This window comes from Dunckerocampus dactyliophorus, chromosome 12 (genome assembly GCF_027744805.1).
Source record: "Dunckerocampus dactyliophorus isolate RoL2022-P2 chromosome 12, RoL_Ddac_1.1, whole genome shotgun sequence".
Lineage (NCBI taxonomy): Eukaryota > Metazoa > Chordata > Actinopteri > Syngnathiformes > Syngnathidae > Dunckerocampus > Dunckerocampus dactyliophorus.
Window position 1 is genome coordinate 20,065,010 of NC_072830.1, and position 22,053 is coordinate 20,087,062.

General features: G+C 42.1%; 2 protein-coding genes across 2 annotated transcripts in view; one reads left to right on the top strand and one right to left on the bottom strand.

Annotated features, from left to right (window-relative positions):
• The window catches only part of sipa1l3 (signal-induced proliferation-associated 1 like 3), a 74,324-nt gene extending 61,075 nt beyond the window's left edge, over positions 1-13,249 (bottom strand). The window contains exon 1 of the mRNA XM_054795043.1: positions 13,101-13,249. The gene's annotated coding sequence lies outside the window, so the exon portion shown is untranslated. The remainder of the gene's footprint in view (positions 1-13,100) is intronic.
• A 2,099-nt stretch (positions 13,250-15,348) lies between these two features.
• Positions 15,349-22,053, top strand: part of map3k10 (mitogen-activated protein kinase kinase kinase 10) — a 37,614-nt gene continuing 30,909 nt past the window's right edge. The window contains exons 1-2 of the mRNA XM_054795044.1: positions 15,349-15,767; positions 16,217-17,787. Coding sequence (XP_054651019.1) covers positions 16,896-17,787 — 892 coding nt within the window. The 5' untranslated portion in view covers positions 15,349-15,767; positions 16,217-16,895. The remainder of the gene's footprint in view (positions 15,768-16,216; positions 17,788-22,053) is intronic.

Genomic DNA, 22,053 nt, shown 5'->3' on the forward strand with positions numbered 1-22,053 from the left:
CTTTTGCCTTTTCATTAATCACACACATCACATCGAGGAAACCGGCTCTGTATACACACCACCTCTAGAGACACCCACACAATAGGCAAGTGTAGTTCCATCCAAATTACACACTCGATCCTCCCTCTGAGAAGCTCGCCTATCACTAGATCGTATCACATTTACTTTGTGTTTTCTATTCCCTACGTTTTTTGTCTTGCTTCTTAAACAGTTGTTTCTTCTGGTTATTCATCTGACACAGACAGTTATCTAATCACAGTGTGGCTGCAGAGGTCGTGGGTAAAATACACAAAGAAAAAAAAAAAAAAAAAGAGCGTGAGAGGGAGTAAATAGAAAAGGTATCACATGAGCTGCAATGGACCTGTGCTTTGTGTCCGACTCTACCGCTATTTCACTCCCTCAAGTGATCAGCTTATCAGTCTCGTTTTCTCCCGCCGTAATGCGACGTACTGTTGTGGTGGAGAAACGCCCAAAGTTGTGTCACTTCCTTCTTCCTTCTACTGCTGCATTGCCTCATCCTATGAAGACATTAACTCATCCTCTGTGGAGCAGTGGGAAGCCATCGGAAGCCATCATGCGGTGCGTGGGGACTGGCTCCGGGTAGGAGGTCAGCATCTAGGTCAGTGAAGCATCCATGTGTGGGTGACCCTTGGGGAAATGTGGGTAAACGACACAACAGCAGTGACTGGGATGGAGGAAGCAGGATTTCAACTGGACAACCCATTCTATACCTTCTGAGCCATGAGTCTTCATTCACAGATGTAATTCCAATCGCGTTATTAACGTAAGACATTTTTATGACACCCTTATTTTCCATTCCATTCCATTCTCCTCCGCTTATTTGGGTCCGTGTCGCGGGGGCAGCAGTCTCAGTAGGGAAGTCCAGACTTCCCGGTCCCCGGTCACCTCCTCCAGCTCCACCGGGAGGACACCAAGGCGTTCCCAGGCCAGCTGTGAGACATAATCCCTCCTTCCGCCCTTATTTTGTTTACACAAATGTGACAAAGAGTGCTCTTATTTTGAAGGCCGGAAGTGTGTTGTGTGTATTAAGAATGGCAGTTGACGGTTGATACGAGCTGGGTGCGAGACTAAACGTGCCTCTTGTCTTTTTTCACTCAGAGCCTGCACATCGTCAGTGAGCATTGTAAAATGGTCCTTATGTTAAAGCGGTAAAACACTAAACTAATCCCGCTAGCTTCCATTCACGCTCCGTAACAGGCGTTTCCAAGGTTTTTTGCCACTGTTTCAACATGTTTAGTGATGTTTGACTTCCTGCACTTCCCGTCCGTGCGAGCTCCCTGCACCATGACACAGCAGTCCGGGCCCAGTGAAGGGGAACTACCACTGTAGCTACGAAGCCCAATATCCAATGTCCATTGTGAAACTAACTTCACCCGAAGACATGTCTGCATGGTGGTGTTGCGATTTCTTATTCTTGCAGGTGGCGGAGTCGAGTGGCAACCAGCTTTGAGGCGCATTACTGCACCTAGTATGTTGGGAGTGTGGCCCAGAGTTACGTTATACGGCAACCAGATCGGCCCAATCTCGTTGTGGAAGCCGATATTATCCGATCTTCAAAAGACAGCGGATCGAGACATCCCTAGTGATGCCTTCACTCATACCCTCTTCAAGTTGTTGCCGATGTCACCAAGGGTTGTTTTTCGGTCTTTCTTTACAGCTCTCTCAATCCTTGTCATCAACTGCTGATGTTTTCCTTGGTCTACAACCTTTAGCAAAAGAGCAATTTTGCCTCTTCCAGTGAAAAACAATGATCTAGAGCTGCGAAACATGACATTACATGCCTCTGGCTCTGTAATGCCACACCTTAATATATTGTGTTTTTTAATATTATCGACGGTTTGCATTATTGCGATGCGGTATTAAGAGATTGATTAAGTCAGTTGAGTCCCCACTTAAGGCCCAGGTATCAAAAGCAACCAACCATGCTGGTTGATGCCAACCATGCGTTCACTGCAGCAAGCCCACATACTGTACAGACATACCTCCTTGCGTGCACCAATTATGACGAAACATTGCCTCAATCACAGTAACAAATCTGATCTGCAAATGACACGGAATGGAAGGAAAAATACCCTCTTTGATACAGTAAAATGAAAAGTAGAAAATGAAGAATTTGTGGAATGACCACATGCTATACACAGTTAGCATGAAGACAATGGCTTCTCAGTGAGCAGTTGTGACTGAAGATCTGATTTGTGTGCATGCCTCTCTATACACACACACGCACGCAGAACACACACCACAGAATAAACGAGAAATACTTCCTAAAAAGTTTCACAATGAGGCAGACAAACACACAGATATACATGTGTACTGTTTAACAGACCCAAATGTCACGACAGAATGAAAAAAAGCCAGATGGGAGTAAAAACATGCACATTGAGCTTGACATCTCAACGCCGTCTTGATATTGCACCCTTCTTCCAACATTATCTGTGACTGAAAGCAAGTTAAGCCTCTTCCCCTGAAAGTAAGTTGAGCGAATGCAGAAAGACGCCAGCAAATTGGAATTTGAGTGAGATATCAGCTGCACGCTCGAGAACAAAGACATTTTTCTGTTTTACTCACATCCTGTGAACCGGTCGTGAGTTATCTCCTCAATCTCAAGACATTGCTCTGCTTGACACTGATTCATATGCCAACACTCATCTCACCAGACGCACACACTTATGTATCTTCCTAGCGCACGTGCGCACACACACACATGCACACACTTCCTGCCCAACAGCTTGACCTCAGGAATAAAACACTAATGCTATTTCACGAGGGTACTATTAAAAATGCATTTTATTGCTTTGCAGCAATAAACAAAAATGTGGTCAGGAAGAACTTCTATTTTTTATTATTATTTTTTTTTTTTACCTGCACGACACCATTATCAAATTTCATCATAAATACAGCATTTGTGCATGTGTGATATAGGCAGAGGAACAGAAATATGATCTGAAACTGTCATCTTGAGGTTTTTGCCAATATTTTGGTTATGATACATACAACATGCGGATGACAAATGCATGATCTGTGACTGCAAAAAGGACTTCATTTTCAACCTATTTTTTGACTCAACAGGTGTGAGATGGTCAAGTTTGTGTGTGAACGTGTGTTGGGAGGGCACTCGAGGTTAATTCACTCCTGTTCGCTCCTTTGAAACAGATGGAGGCCGAATGAGCTGAGTTCTTTATCCTGTCATGCAGGATTTCGTTCTTGCAGAACATTTCTGCCCTAGTGTCAAGTGTACAACACATGACAAAGCTCTGTCACACACATACACATACCACCTGTTGTCACCGTTGCTCCAGGGGTAAAGCCTGACTCAAGCTGGAGTTTGCATGTTCTCCATGTGCATGTATGGGTTTTCCAGCTCCCTCCCACATCCCCAAAACATGCATGCTACTGTTATATACTATAACTGAAGACTTTAAATTGTCCACAGGGGTGAACGTGAGTGTAAATGGTTGTCTCTCTATATGTGCCCTGCCATTGGCTGGGAACCAGTCCAGAGTGTTCCTTGCCTCTAAGAGTTAAGGTTCAAAGCTTAAGAAAAAAGTAACTGCTTATACACCGGAATTTACAGTACTTTGACAAAAAGAAAGGAGAGGTGAGCTATTTGTATTTTATTCATATGACTGACATTTGACATTTAGATTGTACTTTACTTTAGGGGTGTCCCGATCAGCAAAAAAATGAGTATAGGATAATATCGGCCTACGTCTAAAATCTCCCGATATTGGGACTCTAATGATACAGTCAATTCCAGCCTCTGCCCCAACACATCAGTCCATCAGCGGCCGGATAGAGCCCACCTGATCACAACAACAGCGTGTGCTAACGTGTTTAGGTGTGATGTCGGAGTAGGAGTGATGTCGGCCGTGTGTATTTTTTGTTACAAGTCCGAAAAAGACGCTGCAGCTGAGTGCAACACTTGTCATGCACAAGTGTCCAGTGGTGGCACAGAACCGAGGACGTTTAATACGACTAAACTCATCGTGCATTTGAAGCAGCGTTACACACAGGAGACTCCCACGGGATGACAAGAAGTCAAGAAAAGATGATCAGCCCCTGTTGGTGGTGAGCAAAGTTGGGTTTCAACGCTTGGTGAGCCCAACGCTTGAGCACTTTGAAACTCGCTTTATGAGGCCCTATGAAATCCTTTTTTCCCACTCAAATTCCGTTTTTCCCAGTGTAATTTTTTTAACCTTTTTTTTTAAAATCTATTTTACCAGCATAGAGTGTGCACTTTTGTGAGCAGTAAATAAAATGTCTGTTTATTAAATGCAAAAATCATTACATTTACTTATGAAACACATCTTTGGCCAATTTTGCCCAGTATTTAAAAAAACGGATGTAGTTTGGCTAACTTTTCTGATGGGATGTCAACATCTGCACACATTGCTACAAAATCCTCAAGAAATTGTAATGCCTGTGCACAGCCGCACTAGCATTCTCTGCTAAACTAAGCTAACCCAATCGCTTCCATTCACGCTCCATAAGAGAGGAGTTTCAAAGTTTTGCTACCAGTGTTTCAGGCCGCTGTTTTGGCATGTTTTGTTGGGGAGGGGGCGGACTAGTGTTTGTGATGAGATTCTGCTACAATTGAGCGGTCTGGCGGAGAAATACTTCTCCACACAAACAGTCATTATCCTCTCAATAACACCATTTCATTCACATTATAACAATTTACGTGAGATTCCATTTATATTGGCCAATTCCGCAATTCCGTCCGAGATTCTGTTAACGCGGAAATCATAGGGCCATGGCTATTATGACTAGCCGCCACTATATTGTGGTTAAACTAGATGCATAAAAAAGTAAATAGGTCATTTTTCTAATACCTACTGTTGCTGATTATTTTTCTCGCGTAACACCACTCTTTCAAGCTTTTTACAACATTCCACACTACATATGTAATAAAAGTATGTGTGATTCATGCTGATATCAGAGGGATATAGTGTACCTGTATGTATCGGCCAATATTGAAGGCTACAAGTGAAAAACTTTTACTGGGACAGCCCTACTTTATTTACAAAGCATTTACGCTATTTTGTGGTAATTTGTTATTCAATAGAGGCATAATGGCTAAGAGTGGAAGCAAATATTCTTTGATCCTTTGGAGAGCTATTTGTAGCGCCCGAACTACTGGTTTGAGACCCCTGGCTTAGCCTGTTGCTAATCATCAATGTTGTTGTGGTTCCGTACTACGTGTGTAGACAGTATAACAAGGCAGACCCAATGATAAACGACATGAGGCCAGCGTGTAATTTACCAGAAGTGTTTTGAACGTTTTAAAAGCAACGTTTCCCCACTGCTGCTGTTATTTGGAGCGGCTTGCTTATTTTCTTATGACTCGAGTGCATGTTTGTCGTGCCGGCCGTGTATCATATTTTCATGAGACACTTCTGACATACTGCAAAGTCCTTATCTAGCTTTGTCTCATCCATCCATACTATAAAAGTCCACACTTTTGATTTTACCACTTTGCTGCTTGCATCCTCCCTAACGCTGTTGTTTAAGAGTTTTCTTCTTCTGACACTTGCACAACAGTTTCACCCAACTATTTGCGAGGAGCACCTAATTAATGGCATGTAAAATGGTGACTCAACCCACAGAGGAGGAACAGTAAAAGACGTTTATAGCATCTCTTTTAATAATTTTTAAAAAAGTGTAAAAAAAAAAAAACAAACCACATTTTTCACAAATTTTTTTTTTTTTTTTTTAAATCAACACCTTTATTTTTAGGCTATATCACCCAGCCCTAATTGGCAAGTACAAAAAGAGTAAATGAGTACGAGCACCTCCCTCACCCAAGAAATGCTCCTCCTTGTTGTTGCAATAAGCATCATTCTTCTCAAATTAAGCAGATTTACACAGATTTAGCAGCGAAATAGACACCCGTACAAGGCCCAAAGAGTAAATAAATGAGCCGTTGTATGCTAGTCAAAGCCAAAATGTCCTCAGCCATTGCACATTTACCCCATATTTCAGTCAAAAGTCTGGTTTGTGTTTGAAGTTTTTTGTGGAAGGATGGATGGCTCTCCCTCAGTGGCCACCACTGACCAGTGGGAGGACGCGGGGCCAACCTGTGGCAAGAAACGCCGCCTCAACATCTGTGTTTATCCTCTAGCGAGAACCAACAGGCTATATTTACCCCAGTCAAACAAAACCGGCGCAGAGAAGTCAAAGGAAGAGAGATTTAGTCGTGTCTGGTGGAGCCATTTAGTTTCACATCGACAGCGAGCGACCAAAGGCCATCCTTTTTTAATATTAGGAGTAAGGTAGAAAGGGCACATGGCCAGACTGCTGAGGAGATTAACATAGCCAAGTGTGATACTCTGAATCCTCCCCCTCACTGCGTAGGAGACAGATGGGAAAACAACACCTTGAGCGAATTTTCACCTGCAAATGGATTGAGAAAGCTTGACAGATCAATTGCACTGCTTGGCCAGTGTTTTATAGCTGCAGAGGTGGCCGTCTCAAGCAAGGTGGTGTACTCCTCTGTAAGTAAATCACTGACCTGTTGACACAGCCAAGCGTGCTGACTTATGGATAGGGCCCTCAGGGGAGACAAATACATCACACAGAGTGGGGGACAGGCTACAGCAATACTGTTAATGGCCTAATGCTATTTTACCTTGGAGTGAACAAGGGCACTGCTGTCTAATGGTGTAACTTGTTCACACTAGACTGATGGAGCACACTTTATAGCATACTGTTATTTACTGTACATTTCAAAATTGATACAGAAGTCATTAGGCACAGCTCAAATTAAAACAACAGCGAGGCAATTATGCAAGAATTGCTGTCAATGTCATGAAGTCATCTGCGGATCCTTATATATTGATCTTTAAAGATGAAGTGTGTGTGTGTGTGTATGTGTGTCTGTACACGCTCAGCAAACATATGATTGCAACACTTTTGTTTTTGCTCCATTCTTTCATGAGCTGCACCTTCTATGCACCTAAAAGGCCTATTTGTTGCAACATGGGGCTGTGCATTATCATGCTGCAACATGTGGCAATGGTCGCGAATGAATGGCACAACAATGGGCCTCAGGATCTCGTCACAGCATCTCTGTGCATTCTAAATCAATAAAATGTACGTGTTTCTTGTCCATAACATAAGCCTGCTCATACCATAACCCCACCGTCACTATGGGCCACACAATCCACAACGCTGACATCAGCAAACCGCTCACCCACACGACTCAATACATGCTGTCTGCCATCTGCACTGTACAGTGAAAACCGAGATTCATCCGTGGAGAGAACAGCTCTTCAAAGTGCCAGATGCTATCCTGCATTTGCCCACTCAAGTCGGTTAAGATGGCGAACTGAGGTCAGGTCGAGACCCCGATGAGGATGAAGATCATGCAGATGAGATTCCCTAAAATGGTTTCTGACAGTTTGTGCATGAATTATTTGGCTATGCAAAACAATTTTTGCAGCAGCAGTCCAGGTGGCTGGTCTGAGACAATCTGGGAGGTGAAGATGCAGGATGTGAAGGTCCTGGGCTGGTGTGGTTACGTGTGGTCTGTGGTTGTGTCAGGCCGGCTGGAGGTACTGCCAAATTCTCTGAATGGCTTATGGTAGAGAAATAAACATTAGAGTCAACATTCCTACAGTCAGCATGCCTATTGAACGCTCCCTCAACATAGGCGACATCTGTGGGATTCAGCTGCGTTATACAGTGGAACCTCGTTTTAGCGTCCGCCCCGGTTTGCGTGTTTTTCGGTTAATGTAAAAAAATGTACGTGCATTCTCGTGCTTGTCTTGTGGTGTTGTCAATACACTGCCTGAGTCCAACTGTGTTCTTAATGTTTTTAGTTTGTTTTTTTTTTTTTTTTGAAAACATCCTTCCTTGTTAGCATCTAATTAGCAAGCTTAACAAAATGGCCATCCATCCATCCTACCATACATACGGAACATTTAAACTGTGCCATTGTATGGTAAAGACTTAACAATGGAGCTCTTTAAACTGAAATTTAGGATGAGACTACACGCTCAGACAGACACACACGCACGCACGTAGTTGTCAGTTTGTACAATGACATATTCCGGATGGCATCCCTGCCGTACGGTGTTGTCCGCCTTCTGTGTGAGAAGGACTCCTTAATAGTGATGGATGCTTTAGTGTGTGTGTGTGTGTGTGTGTTTGTCCTCACCGACAGTCAGCCATTCATTCATTTACCTATGATATGAAATATAATCATTTCAGAGGATAGAATTGTCTATTTTTAACAAACATCAGGTTTGTGACATAGTTGTGCTTCAGAAGGGAGCATGACAACTTCACCTGTCTTCCTTTTCTTTCCTATCACACGGTACCCCTCTGAGAGATGTTATCACTCAGTCATGGGGTGACCACATCGGAGTTGCTTAAAAGCTTTTACGAAGAGAAGAACAAAGCTGATGAGTCATCTCTAGCGAGAGTGATTCACATCGTGTTTACAGCTGAAACTTGGATGGCCCAGTTTGTGTTTCCACGGCTATATGCATGGACGCCTTCATGTGAATCAAAGATAATATATTAAGATGCGATACGTCTTAATATCAGTACCTACAGGCACTGTAGTGGACTTGATTGGAATCATTAGAAGCTTGACAACCTTTCTTTTAATTTTACATTTCTGAAATTGTTTAACCACGTTGTCTCTTTACAGTTTTGAAATAGAAACAAGACTTCGTCATCCGCCACTCCATCACCACCATGTCATAGCAAGGACAAGCACAGGTGGGCTTATGACATTTACATTCATGATAGATGAATTCCATTTAGCCGCTTCGGGTCCTGTTACCATCCACAGTCTAATTGCGAGATCTGAGTCACCTGACTGAGTAAGAGCCACCGGTAGTGATGATTAGTATTATTTGCACGTTGCTCCTATGAATCCTATGTCCTTATGAGATTCGAAGGACATTTGTGTCATTACCTTTTTTAATTTCAAGTAATTTCGCCTGTTTAGACAAGATAAAATAAGATAACATTGATTGTCATATGCACAAGTAAGGAAACAAGTTTCGCCATACAATGAAATTCTTACTTTGCGGTCAACAATGAATAACTAACAATATATATGAAGTAAAATATGCATACAAACCACAGGAACCGTGCATAGATATGGACTATGTAAATCTTTGTGAAAAGTATATGTGCAGTGGTTGAAGATGCGTCAATAAGCAGTGTGCAATAGAATACTGTATATGCAAACGGAAGTAGCAGCTGTAATAAATAAATATGGCAATTAGAGCTGATGTAGTAGGTAACGGTCTGTGTGCAGGTGTGTCTGTTTAAAAGTCTGATGGAAAAAGGAGTTGCTCTGGACGTCATGCATTTCACACTTCAGTACCTTCAGTCTGAGGGTAAAGCCGGAATTATGCTGCAGCTCCACGTAGCCAGCGCAAGACATGCCGGCTGGCTCCACCCCCTCCAAACCCTCTGGCAGAGCTTGAGGCGTACCCCCCAAAAAATTCTAACTTCTCATCAACCACGACGCGGACCGCAGAACTGTGACTGGTCGGCTTTTCTTCGTACACCATTTCCGGTTCTTCCTTCTCGCGAAAGCACCAAAAAGTCCACCATAGAAAAAGAAACAATGGAGAAAGTCGAAGAGTGTCTGAGCGAATAAGTTTGCAAATATGAACACCTGTATAAGTGTATTGTTTGATGGCATTGCTTTGCGTCATGAACTCCACTACAGAAGTCAGTGTTTTCTACACATCAGCTTCTTAAACTATTATTTCATGATGAAATGGAAAATGTGCCCATTGCTGAAACCTTTTCAATATGTTGCCTTGACTTCGGCTGCATTGTCATTTGCATAATCATTTTAAATTCTTGTATATGGGTAATGTTTGACAGCAAATGCTAACTGGATGTAATACATGAACTGTGTCTCCTAATGAACATTACATAGCTATTTTGACTGACATATTACCAGTACTCAGGTTATGTACACAACTATTGAGGAATTATGTGTAATTATCTTTACTGCAATATCGAATATAACTGATGTCAGCTACTTTGATTACCTGTAAACTTTGAAAAAATTAATGTGAAATACTAATCACTAATATTTACAATAGAATTTCAGAGTTTATTGGTTAGATTTTATATAGGTTATATTATTTTGACTTGTAACTTGCATGCTGAAAAAGTGCGTGGACCCCTGTTATACATGAATACATACTCATATTTTTTTTAATAAATATAGTAAATACATATATTTTATAGATTTACAGTAGTAGGTAAATCTTTGGGACTTATTGAGCAGCTCGCAGGCTGAAAAAGTGTGAGCACCCCTGCTCCAAAGTAACCCGCAGAAGTAATTCCACATCGTTGTAAGCGTAGACAAGCTGGTGAAGCAGAAGACGATGGACCTTGTGAACATGGGTTCTTTCTTCTTAAATTGCTTTGGTGTGTCATGCGGCTTTGTCTGCGTGTCTGTTTACAGCACCACATGTAGATGTGCCTTATGTATTACATCATTTTCACCCACTCTACCTTCCCATGTGCATGTGACTCCTGATCCGACAGTTTAAAAAAAAAACAACAAAAAAACAAGGAGCATTACCGTGTGGACAGGGCCTTAGACTAATCGCAAACAAAACATGAAACTCACCTTTGAAGCCTCACAGTATTCTAAATGCACATTAAAGTCCAACAAATAAGGTCCTGTTACGGTGGCAATGGTCCAGTGAATGTAAATAGTCCACAACAAACCTTACGTCCATAAATACACACTGACCGCTGCTGCAACTTTCAGCATTTTCATCAGATACGCATAAAACTCCATCAAAAATGTGGAAAATACAGCTAAAGGTAAAGAGACAAAGCTTTAATACTGACACTGTTAATAATAACACAAATCTTTGTAATAACATAAATCTTGTTAATACTGTATGTCTTGTTTAACCTTTTTACTAAATATTTTTTTAAAAATATATACAAATATCAAAGTGGCCCCCGGATTCTTTGACTTTTCAGTATGTGGTCCTCGGTGGAAAAAGTGTGGACACCCCTGCACTAGACAACATTTACCCTGTCGGCTGTGGCACAATAGCACCAATGAACCTCTGTGCACAAAAATATAAAAGCCCCTCTTTTAGCAAACATAGCTCAGGCCAATTATATCCAATCTTAATGATGACTTAATTCATTTAATGGCCAATGAAATTGTGGAAAAAAAACAACCAATATGCTGGTTGACAGGTTGGCTTTTGTCATAAAACCAAGGAAGACCTGCTGCATAATTGACAAAAAAAACAAAACATGGACTGGTCGTCAATGATGCATAACTGTCGCACCTTTGAAGCTTATGTTGTTAAACAACAAACAAATCGCACCTTTGAAGTTTATGTCTTTAAACAACAATCAATCATGATAAAACTGCTGTGTAAGACAAGATACAATGCCAGGAAGCCATGCACCTTTGTTTGCATGGAGTTATTGAAAACGCTGACCAAGTATCACTAGGGGTCCCCAAATGGAACACCTTTCGAAAAACGTTTAAAACATTCAATTTTTGTGGTATCACTGTCAAATTTGGGATTGGGTAAGGACTCAAGCTACGGCCCTTCTGTTTTTTTCCCAGAGAATATTGCCAAACTAGTATTTGGGAGGCAAATGTTTCTGGAAAAAAAAAAAAAAGAGTAGGAGAATCTAAAAAGATCCTTCATTGCAGTGTATTCAAACTCCTGTTTCTCCGTGTCAGTAACACTTACAAAGATTCTGACTGCTGGGCAAAAATAATCAGCTTGTTAGCTTTCAGAAGAACGCAAAGCCATGTCTATATTCCAAAAGGTTCAATGACAGCTTTACATTTACTTCGGGAATGACTTTTTAGGCTCGACCTCACCTGCCTCCTCCCCTGACTGCACGTCACTGTATTTGTATTTTACTGCCTCCTGCAAGGGTGCCTGCTAATATTTGACTTATTTATTATTTTCATTACTGAATAAATTGTCTATAAACTCTACTATTACATATTCTTTATTCTGTTCTCTCTCTTTTTAGAAAATGGTAACATGGGAAAGATGGGAAAAGTGGTAGGATTAATTAACAAATATGCTTCTGCCTCCTCCTTCTCACACATGTTGAATTTTGCAAGTGTAATCATGTGCTGTTCTTTAATCTAACTTCGCTAAGAATATTTGAAATAAACCAATAAACCATAACCATTAGAAATTGGTAACATGAGGACATGTTAAACACAGCAGGTGAACAAACTATCAGTTGCTGAGATATGGCGCTGGGATAGGCTTAAATAAGTTCTGATTCGCCCCGCTCCTTTTTAGACATGTTGAATTCTGCAAGTGTAAACATGTGGTGCTCTCTCGTGTAACTTTGCTGTGCATGTTCGAAAGAAAATAATCAATTACCATATGGACTGTACATTTTTTGCACCCAAATACACGTTTGCATTTAGTTAGCATATGTGCCTGCACGTGTCCAAAGACGCAACAGCGTGCGCAATCCACCTTCAAAGCCACGATTTTAAACATATTGCACCAGGCGTCCAGGTAAATCGGGTTACATTGGTGTCAACATTGAGCACACATAAAAACTACGTGTGTGAGCAAGAAGAGCCCAAACAGTTCCCACGCCAAAGGCAACTTCCGGTTGCAGAGCAACTACTCGACATGCAAAGCTCGTCCAGAAAGGAGGAGGGCTAACTAGCCGGCTAGCTGACCCCAAAAACAAAGCTCCCATTGTCTGGATCTTGTAGTTTTGCCATTGTGCGACTCAGGTGTTAAAAAACTACAAATGGGAAATCTGTATTGTGCAGTGAGCATGCGTAGAACATCCCCAAGGAGCAGGACGGCTGTGTGGTATTGAGCAGTTCATAAAAGTAACCGACATGTTAACCTTCAAAGTGACAGAACCGGGTTAAAAGTGGAGTGAATAGAATGTAGAAACGCTAAAAGTGGAACATCTAAATGGTACTACAAGCGGCTTTGACTGAAGTTGTAAGGTTCGGCTTCCCCCCTCCAGTGTTTGCCTTGCTCGTTAATACAGCTCGTCACTTTTCGCCGCATAAAAATATCACAGCTAAAACTGTTTAAGAAAACAAAAGGAGCGCCTACCTTTATGAAAACGGCTGCGATCTTCCTCCCCGGGCTAGTATGTCTTTCAAATATACTCCCCATACATGGTGAAAAGCCTCCGGTTTGACCGACACTCGAGTGTCTGTTCCCGGAGCCAGACGTTGCCAAGAATGCTCAACCGAAACCACGGCGTAGAAAGCTGAGCCCGCCTCCACTGCGCATGCGCACTTCAACCCACTGACAAGGGGGCAGCACTAATGAGCTGGGAGTGTGGAGTGGACAGCAAATTACCATCTGTAAACATGAGCGATCCACTGGGAGAGCAAAATATACACTGCGTGTGTGCATTAACCGCGCTCATTTACGACACAGTTCAATATATTATTTGCACCTCTCACATGGAGTCACATTTGTTGTGTGTAATCAGTTTTTGATGCATTAATGCAGCAAAATGCTTGCCATTCAAATGTAATTGTGCATTGCAGAAACGCCTAATCAATCTATTACCCTGTATGATGGCTGGTGGTGCGTTCATGCATGTATATGGTCAACAGCGTCGCCTTGCGGTTGTTAGAGATAATGTTCTGCCTTTACCGTTGGCGAAATGATTTAACCCCATGCTGATTTTGTAAAAGTACTTCATGACAAATACAAGACCAGTCCGCAATTGTTATAGTAGGCTTATTGTAACAGGGAGACAGAATACACACCATTAAATCCAGAAAAAACATTAAATAAAGATTATAACTGAAATGTAACTGATGATACCGCAATAAATCGAGTGAATGGTGTCTGAGTAGTTAGCGCAGGTATGCCTGAGTCTGGGAGTGCTTTTGGGGCAAAACAGTCAAAAAATTTGATCAGCACTGAATTATAATGAAGGAGATGGTCAATGATCTCAAGGGAGTTGGACTTGGGATCAGCCACCATGACACAATTCGTCAGGTCCTTCAGTGCTCAAGCAGGCCCACGAACAGGGCTGTCTGAAGTTGAACCAGTCGAGCCACTGAACATCTGAATGACTCAGACAAGGCTAGGGAGAATGTTATGTGGTTAGCTCTTTGGCATCAACTCGGAGCCAGAGAAAACACCATCCCCACTTTCAAAGATCGAGGTGGACTAATAGGACCGTATAAAGCCCCTATACTGTACTGATATACATACTGTATCTTAGACACTAGAGGTCAGTATTTAGCTAAAATCAAAAGGAGTGTCCGTCATAATTGTTATATTATATATTATTTTCAAATCATTTTTTTACTTTGAACTGTATCCTCTGTGATAATATGAATTGTTAATTATTCGAATTAACACCTATCAAAAATAATGGATAAGCGACAATGTCAGTTTGACATTTAAAAAGGCATGCTATATGATCAGATGACCTTTGGGCCCATCCATCCATCTTCTATGTTGCTTATCCTCACTGGGGCCACTATATATTAATTTACAAAAACACCAAAAGCTACAAATTATGCTGTTGCAGTGTCACATTGAATATTTGCATTAGTGAAGTTTATCAATTAAACAGTAGCGTACAGCAAATTAACAGTAAAGTCTGTTCTTATTGTTGCCTTTTAATGTATTGTTTAATTGTATTCCTTTATGGCAGGGTCTCCAAAGTGTGGCCTGAGCATTGGTATTGGTAGCATTGGCATTGGTGACATTTTATTTTCTTTAATCTGCAAAGATGGAAAAAAGGGGTTGTTTGCCTATATGTCTATATGTGCCCTACGATTGGCTGGCGACCAGTCCAGGGTGTACCCTGCCTCTCGCCCAAAGTCAGCTGGGATAGGTTCCAGCATACCCCCACGACCCGGATGAGGACAAGCGGGACAGAAAATAAATGAATGAAAGATAGAAAAAAAGAGCAAATGGCACAATGTAAAGAGAAAAGGCTGAAATGACGATACCATTAACTAATAACACAAAACTTTGTCTCTTAATATATATAACATTTTTTTAAACCTCTTTTACAAAATTTTAAAAAGATCTAAAAGTATCAAGGTGCTCCCTCAAGGTGTGTGTTCTAAATAGCCATTTTCTTGAAAAAAGCCCATGTGGGATACACGTAGATCATCTTTGACCTACATATGGTATCTATGCTAATGTAATGTCGTATTGATTTTTAAACAGTTAATTAAACAGTATCGTCGTAGAGCAAATTAACAGTAATCCGCTGTTATTGTTGAATGTAAATTATTTATTAGCTGCCACACTGATGTAGGGCAATGACAGGGCTTTAAAGACTACATTACCCAGAATGCAATAAAACACTACCACCACCGCCAGCAGCGGCTCAGTGTGTCTCGTTCCAGCAGACTACAGAGGCGTTCTCCACTGCGGTGTGTGCTTGAATTTGCACTCCCTCGATGGGATATACAAGCAACCTTGGCTCGCCTGTGTTCCTCCGACAGTTTTCTTATTGGTTCGCGGATCACCGGCAGGCCGGACACTTGTTCGCGGAGCTAGGTGCACGTCAGCCGGGTGTATTTGTTTGGACACCGACCGCCTGAGTCTATGGTGTGTGTATGACAGCTCGATGTGTCACGTCGTTGCAGACAAAAGCTTGCTTAAATGGGAGTTTTTTGGACAGCTGGATGAGGGGCACGACCAGGGAGGTTTTGGCGTCTGTGGGTGATGGTCTCTCGGATGCAAGCTCACGCCCATGACATGTCGATGGATGTTGCTATGCTCACTGTGCAGGTTGGGTTACAGTAAATATTATTATTACGGTGCAGCCCTTTGGATGTGGGCTAACTTACACCAATTTGTATTGAAATATTATTTATATTTATGTTTCCCTCGCTCCCATGGATGATGCATGTTATTTTTCATCAAATGTGTGGTATCTGCATATTTAAATACTCCCTCTTCCTACTCCACTGATGGATAACAGTAAAAAGCCCTCCCAGTTCTGCCACCGTCACCAATGCAGGCTAGCAGATTTTATTTGTTGTGTCCACACTTGTGCTTTTACAGCTGTGGACTGAATGAGCTGAATTGAAAATGAGGGACCCTCTTATTATAAAGGCTATCTAATGGGGTTGTTTGAGCAGCATGCATGCATGCAGGATTTAGCTTGGACCGATCTGTCGGGATGTAGAGAACACCCATCCATCCATTCACATATCCAATGTTATTTCCCACTTTAGAGAGAAAAAACAGCCTATATTCGTAGAGATGGCTGACGGGGGAGGAGCGTCGACCTTGGATAATGAGGACCCCTCAGAGGATTTCACTCGGCTCCACCAGTCATATTTATCGGTTGTCTAAGCATATTCCCCGCAGTAGACCCTAGTCCAATGACAGCCCCTTTGCCTTATCACCTTTTGAGTGTTGGAGGCTTTATGGGAAATTCATCCAGGCAAGAGTTTTGCAAGGACAGCAGGATCTATTATTGTTTTTTTGTGACATCTACATGGACACATGGGAAGTTATGAGTCAGTGTTTGATGATTTGTGATATGAATTATGCCTTAGGAAACAAGACACCTGCTTTTCTTATATATAAATCTAAAGCTTTCATAGAGAAACAGCAGTGGATGCAGTCAAGAGTGGATGTGCAGTGTCATCATTGTCCCTGAATGAGCATACCTTTTCGGAATACATGTTACTACCTACACACAGCGCAAGTGGAACTAACATTTGGGACTATTTCAACAATAAGATGCAGAGATGGGGGCTGGGTACACCCAGTTCTTTGATACACTGACCCACAGTCCCCCTTACTGGTGGTCGAGGACACCTCACCTCAGTCCATGGGCCCAGTGTGTATATTGAGGCTGAGTTGACAGAGGGCAGGCTACCAGTGTCCGACAAAAGTCCGGCCCCCATGAATCCGTACGGCAGAGTGAGCAACTCAGCGCCCCCCCTGGCTTGCACCAGCTGTGGGGGCTGCTGCTCCCCACCACCTCCTTGCCTTATTCCCTCCACGGCGTCCTCCATGTCTCCACCACCTTCGATGTGCCCTGCCCCGATCATGCAGGTGGAGAATGGCAGTAGCTGGAACTCATCTGGCTCCCCGGACACCCACCCCGGTCACTTGTGTGGGGTGCCCAACCCCTACTGGACGGCTGTGTTTGATTATGAGGCTACAGCAGACGAGGAGCTAACCTTGCACCGTGGGGACCTCCTTGAAGTTCTCTCTAAAGACTCTAAAGTGTCCGGGGATGAGGGTTGGTGGACAGGCAAGATCCAGGACAAGGTGGGTATCTTTCCCAGCAACTATGTGACAAAGGGGGACGCCGCCAACTACCAGCAGCTTACTGTAGATGGACTGGTGGCTGGTGGGGTGGGTGTGGGTGAATGCCCGCTGGAGATAGACTTCTCTGAACTGCTCCTGGAGGAGGTTATCGGAGCTGGTGGATTTGGGAAGGTGTACAAAGGAATGTGGCAGGAGGAGGAAGTTGCAGTCAAGGCTGCGAGGCAGGATCCAGATGAGGATATCAGTGTGACAGCAGAGAGCGTACGCCAGGAGGCCAGACTTTTCTGGATGCTCCGGCACCCTAACATCATTGCGCTCCGTGGGGTCTGCTTACGGGAACCCAACCTGTGCTTGGTAATGGAGTATGCCAGAGGGGGAGCTCTGAACCGTGCCTTGGCTGGAAAGAAGGTGTCCCCGAGGGTCCTGGTGAACTGGGCTGTTCAGATTGCCACAGGGATGGACTATCTGCACAACCAGGCGTTTGTTCCTATCATCCACAGAGATCTCAAGTCCAGCAATAGTAAGTACAAATAATCCACTTGTCTCTTTTTGATTCCATTGTATAAAGTAGTGGTTTTCAAAGTGTGAGGTGAGCCTCCTTTTGGAGGCGGTAGAAGACTTCTGAGGAGGTGCAGCAGCTTGAGAAAAATACAGAAAACATTTTTTTCAAAGCTGCTAAGCGAACTTCAGTTATGGCAATGGAAAAATGAAATGATGTTTTTTCCTACAGTGAAAGAGTAAACAGTCTGTCATGAGCCAACTCCAAAAAATAGGCTCCAGAGAATCACTTTCACAGGGAATAGTGGAGTCTCAACTGTATTATGATCGCTGAGGGGAGCTGCACTGAACTTTTTTAAACCACTGGCATAAGCTAACACAGGCAGCAGCTTCTTGTAAATAAATGGGACAAAACTCAGTAAGAACCAGAAACACAATGTTATTATGTTGCCCATAGCAACATTGCTTAAAATGACATATTTGCTATTGTCTCGTACACAATGAAAGTCTTCAACAATATACCTAATGTTGCTGTTTTGAGAAGATGTCCTCGTGACACTCCTGGTCAAAATTGTAAGACTTGTAAAACTGCAAGAATTTGCATTTTGCACTGTTGGATACTAAGGAAGTTCTTAGTAGAGCCTTGAGGGGCTTCTGGGTTTTTTGAGTTATGGTCTTAAACCTTTGATCAGCTGATGAACAGCCTATTTCAGTGGTTCACCAATGGTTTACCTTTTCCAGACTGATAGATCTCAATTACTTTCTTTCGGGGGGGCAACGGGGGGGGGGGGCAAATCACCTTTTCACACAGGGCCGTGTAGGTTTGGATTTTTTTTCTCCCTTAATAATAAGAAGTTTCATAAGAGGGCAAAGAGTTTTTCTATCTATTTTTAAATATATATATATATATATATATATATATATATATATATATATATATATACCTTTTAAAATTGGAAAACACAGTTTAAACACACTTAAAATAATTGTAAACTATGTGTTCATTATAATTTGTTACATTTTCAAAATGTAATAGAATCTGCAAACATCATTTGATTGTTTTGTCACCGCCTGCTCTCAAACTGACGTCCGTTCTGGTCCATACACTGCTGACAACGTGACTCAATGGAATCAGACACATCACGAAACAATTCCCTTGCTATTTGCGTGCATTCACGTTCAGTGACTAAGCTCAATTCAGCAACTGTTGCAGATCTCACAGCGTAGATTTTGTCTTTTAGGTGTCCCCATAAAAAAAGTCTAGTGGTGTGAGGTCTGGTGAACACACAGGGTATTCAATGAAACCCCTCCATCCAATCCACCTGTCTGGCAAGATCTCGTCAAGTAAGGATCTAACGTCACGATGGTAGTGTGGGGGTGTCCCATCTTGCTGAAAATAAAACTCCTCATCGTCAAAGTATTTTCTAATACTTGGCGTGACAGACTGCTGCAAGTGTATACATTTTTTTGGGACACCCTGTATATAAAATCTACTACTATACTAAATACTAATGATTAGTATTTCACATTCACAGTTTCAAAGCTTACAGGTACTCTAAATAGTTGATATCAATCAATAATTCACAATTAAATTCAATATGACAATAAAGACAATTACAAATAATTCCTCAATTGTTGTGTACATAACCTGTATTTTATATCAGTCAAAATAACTACACAGTAGTATGTTTTACATCCAGTTAGCATTTGTTACCATCATTAAGGATATACACGAAATGAAAATTATTATACAAAAGACAATGCAGCCGAAGTCAAGGCAACATGAGACGAGATTTTAACATTATTTTTAAGTACCGTAAGAAAAATATATAACCAGACAAACAGACCTTTTAATTTAAATGAGTCGCGTAACAATGCAGGTGCATTTTGAAATGTTTATTGTCCCTCAAGTTATTATATAAACAATATTATTGTCAACATTATTTAACAGCAAATTAACCACTAATGTCACCATACCCCATACACTCAGCTCACACGTTTTTGATAGAAGACATATGCAGCGATCGTGTTTTGAGCTGACAAATCTTAAGTAACTTTGATCAAATGTAGAATTACTACAGCTTTTGTTTGGACAGTAACACAGCAACAGCTGTTGAACTCTGCTGAAAAAAATCTTACACGTAGCGAGCGAGTGACGCTGGGGACGCCGAGTGCAGGTAGGATTGCAAGGTTTATAGTGTGCGCAAGGCACTTAATGTGCACTTCCAATCCTGCCTGGCACACTGCCACTTTGACATTACATGTATTATCATTCACAGTAGCAATGCCATAGCTCACAATCTGATCACTTCTGTCTGCCCTCTTCCCACAAGGTATCTTTTCTCTAAACAACATACCCAGTGCCTAGAAGCCTTCCTAGTTACCTTCCACTTAATATGCTCCTAGATCCTGGACTCTGTTGCACCTCTTAAGGTTAAGACTGCCAGATGTGCATCCAACCCATGGCTTAATGACACTACTCGAGCTCTGAGGCGACAATGCAGGCAGGCTGAAAGAAAATGAAAGAAGGACAGGCCCCAGGTGTCACTGGGCATCTTTAGAGACCGTCTTTCAACTTGAGAGAGAAGCAAAAGCTCAGCATTTATCAAATATCATTTGCGGGTATCACAGCCACCGCCTTAAATTTTCATTCAGCACTATCAAATCCATACTCAATCCTATCTCTGCTATTTTAAATGATCTGTCTGAACATGCTGCAATGCATTTCGGCAGTTCTTCATAGACAAAGTTGCATCTCTCAGACAGGCCATCCCTAAGTTCCCATCGTGGTCTCCCCTGTCCCTACTGTGCAGTGTGTTCTGGAGAGGTTTGAGCCAATCACTCTGATGGACCTGAAAAACTGTCCAGGAGCTTAAGCCAGCTACCCCCTAGATGTTGTCCTTGATAGACTTACGAAGGAGGTCATTAACACCATAGGGTCCTGCCTTGTCTCCTTTATAAACAGCTGTCTTGGGCTTGGTACGCTACATACTGCCCTCAAACATGCTGTGGTCAGGCCACATGTTAAAGAAAAAAACAAACCTTGACCCTTCTGTTCTGTCCAACTTCCGCCCGATGTCTCACTTGCCGTTTCTGTCCAAGTTTTTGGAGAAGCTAGTTCTTTTCCCAGCTTCAGTCTCACCTCCATTTACTGTACATGCCATTGTCGACAAGACTGCAGGTGCAAAATGACATCCTTACAGCCCTCGACGTCACAGTCACCTTGTTTACGTATGTGTTCCACAGCGGCTGAAGATGCGAGGGGCGCAGCCATTTTCATCACATACACAGCAATGGACACCCAATAGCGTACATTAATACAATGTCAGAGAAAGTAAAGCCAAGCTATTTATGAGATCAGATTTTTTTGTATGTATTACTCTTTCGAACGCGTATTGTTTTGAGAAGCCAAACTCTTAACTTAAATAACCCTAATAACTAAGCAGAACTAAGTTCCTCATCACCGAAATCCGACTAGAACTGGGCTCACGGGACCAAGTGCGGGGTCAGTCATTGGTGATGGACTACACGGCTGATGGGGATGTCTTACAACTTTATGTCAAAAAATCCGAACTATCCCTTTAAGTTTAAGTAAATTGTAGAGGCTAGTTAGCTCGCTAACTTGCTATGCTAGTGACGTCCATCTGTTATTTCCCTGCAGTCATCCTGTAGCTTGGCAAAGTGGTGTAAACAAAGACTAACTGGAGTGTAAAAGTGACTATTGCGGTGTTATTTCATGTCTACAGGGCTCCAATAAACCCGTATTTAGAAAGTCATAAACAGGTTCTCTATGCTCTAGCTACGAAAATGTTCACTTTATTCGTATTGAATCCTACTTCGCGGTTGGGTCTGGAACCAATTAACCGCAATAAACGAGGGACGACTGTACACACCTTTAGGGCACTGACAAGCACATAAAAATTTGAGCAAGACTGGTGGGAAAACATGGCCACCAAAGCATTTGGAGCACAACCCATAGGGGGTGCCAAAAATGACAGTGTAAAATGAGTGTTTGTAATATTTGTGGTTAATTCTCTTAGGCTAACAAAATGTACTGCAAATTACAATCACAATAATAACGATATTGAGGAACTCATTATTATCTATGTAAAGGAAAGATGTATGATTAAAAACTTGTGTATAGAGCTCTGCAGTGGAAGTAAGTGAACAGTATGTCCTTACTTCCACAAAAATTATTATAACGTATTTGATGATGAGAAACTAGGGAAGCCCAAAATCCACGAAACCGCTCTCCTTCAGCCATCTTTTCCCTGTCATTTCGCTGCTC